Genomic DNA, 8270 nt, shown 5'->3' with positions numbered 1-8270 from the left:
AAAGTTTTATGATGTTCATTTGTGAATATGTGATGAAAGAATGCCCACATAATATAATAAAGTAGTGTGTACATATTGAAAAACTGTAATCACGGTCTTTCACAATCATTGTTAATTTGAACAAATGACACAATCTTCATATGAAACGTTCGCTGATGAACATACTTAATGAATTATGATGGTGAACATTTCAACATTCACATCCAGACACTTCCCACATTAAGCATTAAATCAGCTATAATTTCATTAAAGGTACCAATTTGTGCAATCATATACAGTGATTCATCTAGTTTTGTACGGTGTTTCTAGTTATAGTATGAATAATGTATGTCGTGTTACCTTATGAAAGATTTCACACACAAACATGGGCTTCTAATGATAGCTTATGAAGTACATCTGTGCATCTGTTGATGTTGTGAAAATGTTCACATAGAGGTGTGCTCGACGAACACATAGCAAATATGAACATATGTACAACTCATGTTCATATGTCGGCCCTATGTTCATGTGAACAACATCTGTGTCTTGCAATGTAAACACTATGTTCATATGGTGTGATGTTTTTCAAAATCATGGATCATTGTGCCTGTGTGCAGATATGAACATAGACTGCAATCGCTTTCTGTTCATGCTGATGATGTTCACATGGAGGCAACGATACGAACATACAGCAGATATGAAGATAAGTTGTACATATGGGGCAATGTTTTTCAATATGCACTCTGTTCATATTGCTGATTCCGTTATGATCACACTGCATTTGAATGTGTAAACGACCACAGTCGCTGATCAAACATGAACACATGGGAACATGGAGGCAGCAAAAATGTCATGCATCGTATGACATCGTCCCCATGTTCGTGTGAACAACGATTGTGTCTTTCAATGAAAACAAGTCGTTCATATGGTGCACATATATGAACATAGACTGCAAGAGATGCACATATATGAACATTTTCAAAATCAAGGATCGTTGTGCATGTGTGCAAATATGAACATAGACTGCAAGCGCAATATGTTCATGTTGATGATTTCTGTGTTCATACTTCCTTTGGATCTGTTCATATGTTGTATGTCTTATTATCTCCTGACATTGTTTCATATTTTGTAATGTGTTTTTTGAACATATGTAGTACCGGATAATGCATCAGATTCTTGGACGATCTCAACTATATTACAAGCATATTTAATATACAACAAAAGGTAATGGTTGTCCATCAATATACATGAAATACTAATCACTTACCAATCAGAACGCTTTGACCGTCTTCTTCATCATCGGTAATCGAATTTCGACCGTATTCATATCCGGAATCAAGTTTATCGTTTTCATTATTCTGACATTCTTTTACAATAGGATTCTCCATGTATCTTGGACGAAACGAAAATCTTGTACACTTAGACAACCAATTTCACTATATGTTAGAACATGAACATGAAATAATAAAGAAATCAGAAAAATCTCATGATCAATTAGAGGTATCTTTTAAGATTTGTAACCCCCAATTAATTATTAGGGGGTTACAAAAAGGTTAAATTACCAAATTACCCTTATCTTTAATTTATAAATTAGATTTGAACCTAAAGTCAAGAAAGAATGTGATTGGTTGGTATCGGTTCACATAGTTTGCACAATATGGTTGGTTTCTATTTGAACCAACCTCTATATATATATATATGCGTAGGTAAAGGATTGTATGAGGAGAGTTAATGTGAGAAACGTAAGAAAAAATCTACATCTTTGAATGCACATTAGAATGAGGGCAACGAGATGCATTGTATCAGTCCTCGTATCAAGCGTGATTCATGGTGGGCTTTGAGATTAAAAGTGATCAAAGGTCCAGATTTCTTCTTAAGTTTCTCATCTTAACCTCTCTTCTCACACGATCCTTGACACACACATATATATACATACATACATATGTGTGTGTGGAGGTTCAAACGAGAACACCTTTATCATATGTGATAATACACGTGAGAAACCTAGCGGTGTGTAGACGACTTGGCCCACAACCTAGGTTGCGTCAAAGGTCGTCTACGTCTCTAATTTAGTATCACATATGTTGGATCTTAGTATCACATAGAGAATACTTTTATCACATGTGATAATATACGTGAGAGGGTCTAGTGGTGTGCGTACGACTTGGCCCGCAACCTAGGTCGTGCCAAACATCTTTCACATCTTTAATTTAGTATCCTGTTTATCATATGTAATAGAATATAGTATCATATGTAATTGATTATAGTAGATTCTCATAAAATGAATCTTATATACAAGAAAGAAAATGCATGATGCGATCAAATTACGAAAAGACTTGAAGCAATCATGACTTTACACCAATCTAATGAAGGGCTAAATCAAAACAATGGCAATTTTGTAAATAATAAGAAAAATCCAAGCCATTTTTTAGAATGGTAAAATTTATTTAAGGGTAAAATAGCAAATAGAAAACGAGATTCTCTAATTAAATGAAAAGATTCACGTCCAAACTAAAATGTAAAATTAAAGGATCTTTGCTCTATTGGTATGTGAGTTTTTGGTTTCTTAGGAGGTTAGGAGTTCAAACCTCATTAAATATGATAAAATGTGTGAGTTTATTTGTTCTATTTATCGTATATAAATATTATATACTTTAAAAAAATATTATATTAAAACAAGTAAATCATCTAAATCTAATTTCAAGACTCGCGAAACACTAAAGGGTTGTTTGACAGTTGTTGAATGGTTTGGTGCAAAATGATTAAAAAGCTCTCATGATATAGTGCAAAATGAATTATAATTGTTTGGTAATTATTTACTATGAAATTAGAACGCCGAATGGTTAAGGGAGATCCAGGATACAAAATCATTCAGAATGTTTTAGAACCATTAAGAGGCAAAAAAAAAATTGCCAAACAAGATTCACCTTTTAACGATTCAAAAGTTACCTCTTAATAAAACTATTAAGAGATAAATGAACAACCCCTATCCCTATTTTTCATCCATATCTTTCTCCACTACACCCTCACCACTTCATCTCTCTCTGTTGAAATAATCCATAATGTTAGGGTTTTATTTGTAAATCTGAATTCAATAGAGATTTATGTTTCTCATATGTATGCAATAATCAAAAGGGGGTGTCTAATTGATTTGAGCTTGAGTTCCAAATATTAGAAAGTGTCTGGAGGTCTCATATACGAATCCAAGGAGGAATAAAAATTTTCTTACGGCCACGAGGCTTAAATGTGTTGACTCCGGGATATCCACAAAACGGTTGGTTGTCTTGAAATTAGTCGGCTTGCATAGCTGGTTGAATATCTAGGTTAATAAAAAAAACTTGATTCAATAAGATTATCCTTAATTGCGTCTTTTCTTTTTGTATTTCTCATATATGAATTATCACGTCTAAGAATAAGTCCATGTTTATATATTATCACATGTGATAATAGATTCGCGTATTTACACTATAATTTTTTATATGGCCAATAGGTATTGACGTCTATATATAATCACATGTAATATTGCATATTAGAGTAAATTATGATTTTCGTACTTGTTGCTTGTAAATAATTTATATTTTTTTCCCTGTGGTTTAAAAATTGTGATTTTCATATCTATAATTTGCAATTTATTATTCTTTTCATCCCAAGACTAATTCCTACTTTCAAGTACAGTAGACCACAGTAAAGGATTGTAAATCACAGGGACCGATATAATAATAAATTGTAAATCATAAAGATGAAAACAACAAAAAATTACAAATTATAAGGATGAAAACTGCATTTTCTAAACCATAAAAATGAAAATCACAATGTTTAACAAACCATAGAGACGAAAAATGTAATTTACTCTTTATATTAGCAACATATTAACCTTTGGTATTATAACATCTGATATATTTAATAGATCCACATTTACTTTTACAAATATCACTATTAAATAAAGGGGTTTTATCAAGAAATTTTCTGACGGATTTTTTGTCGAAAAATTATTGTCGGATTTCTAACAGATCCTAAAAAGATAAGAAAATCAACTTTTGTTAACTTCTGTAACAAATATAACCATAGATTTTTTTTTAAAATTAAACTAATTTCGATTAATTTATCGACGGATTATTTATTTATTTATTATTTAAATAAGCTCTCATAAATCTGTCACAATAGGGTCCAATTTTTTATAAAAAAAACTAATTAATATTAATTAGTTAAAATTTATGGCAGATTTTCGATGAAATTTAATTAAGTATTATCCGTCGATACTCTGGAAAAATCGTTTTTTAAAAGTTGCCGACGGATTGAGGATCCGCCAGAATTTTCTAGAAAAAAGTTTTTTTTTTAACATTTTCTGGAAAAAATATTTAAAAAACCATTTTCAAAAGTTTTTGACGGATGCGTGAATCACCGTAAGTTTCAAAAAATGTTTTTCTTTAAAAACATATTCTGTAAAAAAGGATATTTTAGAAAATAAATTTTAGAAATTTCCGACCGATTGGAGATACGACGACCGCCGGATTTTCTAGAACATATTTTTTTTATTTTTCTTTTAAAAACATTTTCTGAAAAAAAATTTAAAAATAAAAGCAAAATTCGTAAAATAACAACCTATTTTTACAAATTTTCTTATTATAGTATTATATTTTTAATTTTTTTTATTTATAGCATTGTACTTTCAAATATTTTTTATTAGGGCATCGTACTTTTAAAAATTAACCGTTATAGCATTGGTTAACTTTTTAAATTAAATTTACTCATTATATCAGGTTTTTTTGTCATCACATTGTCCACGTAAGCTCTCTACATGTACGATTGTGCTGACATGACATTTCTTATTATAGTATTGTACTTTCAGAATTATTTTATTATAACATCATTAATTTCTATTATAACATTGTACTTTTTAATTTTAATATTTTTATCATTTAAACATTGTAAATTTAATCAAATATGTTTACTAAAAATTATAATATCAGAAATTAAACATATTGAAAAAAGATCACTATTTCACGAATAAAAAACCATTCGTTCATTAAGTTTATCGTAAATTTCATTGCTTACTTTGTAATACCAAAAACTAAACATGTGTAACATCTTAAAAAAACTCATCCTATTCAAATTCGTCTAACAATGATATTTAATCAAGTGGAACCGTCTTGTCACAATTACTATCTTCTCCATCTTTCTCAACAACATTTTTCCGTAGGTTGTTTAAAGTTATTCTTTCATTTGTCCTTTTTTTGGGGATGAGCTTTGGTCATGATTCCACTTGAGATGGTTATGTTTAAATTAATGAACAAATTAGTATGCAATTGATATATAAAATGTATGAAACTCAAAGATTTCACGTTACCTTTTCAACACCCCTTTTTGAACCGGTTCCGCCTCGTCTATCCAATGTTATAACGGGTAAATTTTTGAAAGTACGATACTCTAATAAAAAATATTTTGAAATTATATCGTTGTAATAAAAAAAACTGAAAATACAATACTATAATAAGAAATTTTGTAAAAGTAATTTGCTATTTCGCACATTTCCCATGTGTAACAGATTATCCTATGTGGTTTCCATGTCATTTTAAGTTTGACACGTCAACAAAGAAAAACTTGTTCAAAAGGCAGCATGTTACCCAATGCTATAACGGACAAAATTTTGAAAGTACGATACCCAGTGGCGGACGTAGAAAAATATATTGTAAGGGGCATAATATAAGATAAAATAATAATTAACTTCAATTTCATACAATAATGATAAAAAGTTACATTTTACAACTGTGCCCTACGACTCTTCGTCTTTTGAAATTGAGTAATTACATCATCATTTGAAACTGCGAGAAGTGCTTCTTTTTCTATAGTACATATCATTGCAGCATTAAAAAATTCATCACTGATTTTGTTGCGCAAATTTGACTTCACAATCTTCATAGCAGAAAAACATCTTTCGACTGTTGCGGTAGCAACTGGCAAAACCAAAGCCAACTTCAATAACTGATNTTATGTATTGATGTAAATAAAATTATATATAGTTTTATATATTTGTGGATTCAATTTTCCTTTATAAAATAATGAAAAAGGAGTTAAAAAAAGTAGAAAAATGAAAGGATTAACAATTAATGTGTTGATTGTATATTAAAATAAATCAAAATAATAAGAAAAAAGATAAATCAGATAGAAGTGTTCTCATTGAACAACATTTTGGTTGTTCCTTATATATATATATATATATATATATATATATATTGGAAACCGATGGGTGAGGTGGTTCCACATATAAATCCCTCCGCCTACCAAATTATAATTTATGTAGAAAACTAATAGGTAACCCCCACCTACCCAAGTAATACTATTTATATAGGGTGGTTTTTATAGCACATCGTTGACACCGAAGAGTTGGATATCTACTGCAGCAGATAGCTTGGCTAAGTTGACTCTGTTTCCTTAGAGGTTGGCTTTGTTTAGGCAACCTGTTTTCGGTCTATGGTTGGACGTTACTGTTGATCATATCTCTCAGTGATTTGATGATAATCCTTTTTATCTTATGAAATGTACTATCTCTTTATTCAGCTTCAACAATCATCACTGGGTTTGTTCAGTGATCGTTGAACATGTATTGTAATTCTTAGAGACACAAGTATTCTTCTGGAAGATAAATCTCACACCAAAGAACTTTCAACGATATCAAAGATAAAGCTGAATACAGAGACAAGCAAGTTCGTGATTTGATGCGGTTTTCAATGATAACAAGTCTGTCTACACAAGTATGAAATCTACTTGAGATTCAACGAACACTGAAGAGACCTCAATGTTATTCCAGTGTTAGCGATCAGATGAATCTAGAGTCACTCTACTGTCTCCAAGTGTGTTTACCTACTTTGGTGGACCTTGTCCATTTTGTCCAAGACAGTTGCTACCATCGGGAGGAGGAGTTTGACATCTTCAGCCATATCATAGTCAATCTCCGTGGCTGAAGGTTCTGCTGCAAAAGGACCTGAAAAAGAAGAATAAAATTGAGCACAATAAAGCTCTTGGTTAGAAGAAATGAAAAGGTAGGAAGATGGTAGAGTACCTCAAGGGTCTTCAACATCATCTGAAGGATTGACGTTGGTTCTCTCAAGGTTGCCTTCGAGATGATAGGCTTCCCGTGACTGAGGCACCTCGAGAGGAGCCACCTCAGGTCCTATGGTGATTGCTTCATCACTAATGAGGACAATCACTAATGAATCACCAACATGTGTTGAGACCAAAGGAGAAGGAGATGAGAAAATGGTTAAGAAAGGTGGGAGTGGGAGTTCAACAATGACAATGCTGATATTCACACCTTCAGTGATTTGGGTCACTAAGGCGGTTGGGAGAGGACCACGTATACGACAGTGTCTGAGGAGATCACTGAAGAGCTAGGTGGGGGTAGAAAAGAGAGCGCCTCAGGGATAAGGCTTATTTCAATGACTGAAACCTACTAGGAGGTAACAACAAGCGACTTGGTTAGCCCCTTTTTGGATTTCCTGGCCCTCAATGAAGGACCAAGATTGGCTTAAGATGATGTCCTCTTAGAGGATATGGTGGTGGTGGTTGGAATACACTGGGGGGGGGGGTTTGCCTCAGTCCTAACCACCTTTGGGAAAGAAGAGGAAGGGGGTAGAGGACATACCTGTGCCATGAGCGATGTCAAGCATTGGTGCAAACATACCAATATCTGCAGGTTTAAACTTGTGGTCCAAAATTCTAGACCCAAGCCTGCAAATAGGCATGCTGCCTTCTGTGGGGTATTTATTGCCAAAGATTTTAGCAAATACCATGTACAGGAACCTGGTGTAAGGCACCACATTTTCTCACTGGCACTTGTTCAACTTCAGCGCCAGGTCTTCGAAAATAATGCCAACAAAGTTGATCTTCATCTGTCGAATGATATAGACGCCAATGTTAAGAGCCACCTTTGAGGCTTGGTCTTGGCCACCAGTCTTGCCTCCCATATATTGAATGAAATGGGAAAACAAGTATTACCATACTGCAGACATGCAATTCTTCTCAATCTTTGACGACGACTTGAGGGGTTCGTTGGAATCCTTCTTGGTTGGTCAGTTGTAGCCAATATCATCAAGGCATGAGATGATATCTTTAGACTTCAATGGAGGGTTCACTGGAGTATGGACCCTTGGGAAGTTGGAGGGCGGTCTTTAAAGTGACAATGCCAAAACTGACAGTCATTATGTTGAAGGTGAAGGAGATTTTCTCCACCTGGTTCTCAGTCTTGTCAATTTTTTGCCTCACTTCAGCAGTAAACCAAAACTGCTGAAGGA

At 33.0% G+C, this 8270-nt stretch overlaps 1 protein-coding gene across 1 annotated transcript in view; it reads right to left on the bottom strand.

Annotated features, from left to right (window-relative positions):
• LOC112524799 (protein FAR-RED IMPAIRED RESPONSE 1-like) overlaps window positions 1-7769 on the bottom strand; it is an 11252-nt gene extending 3483 nt beyond the window's left edge. The window contains exons 1-3 of the mRNA XM_025134749.1: window positions 7622-7769; window positions 6845-6961; window positions 5788-5933 (exon numbers count right to left, since the gene is read on the bottom strand). Of these exons, the coding sequence (XP_024990517.1) occupies window positions 5788-5933; window positions 6845-6961; window positions 7622-7769 (411 nt within the window). The remainder of the gene's footprint in view (window positions 1-5787; window positions 5934-6844; window positions 6962-7621) is intronic.
• Between the last annotated feature and the right edge of the window lie 501 nt (window positions 7770-8270).

This window comes from Cynara cardunculus, assembly GCF_001531365.2.
Source record: "Cynara cardunculus var. scolymus isolate 2C chromosome LG 13, CcrdV1, whole genome shotgun sequence".
Classification (NCBI taxonomy): Eukaryota; Viridiplantae; Streptophyta; class Magnoliopsida; order Asterales; family Asteraceae; genus Cynara; species Cynara cardunculus.
Note: the sequence above shows the minus strand (reverse complement) of the source record. Positions and strands in the feature narration are given on the sequence as shown.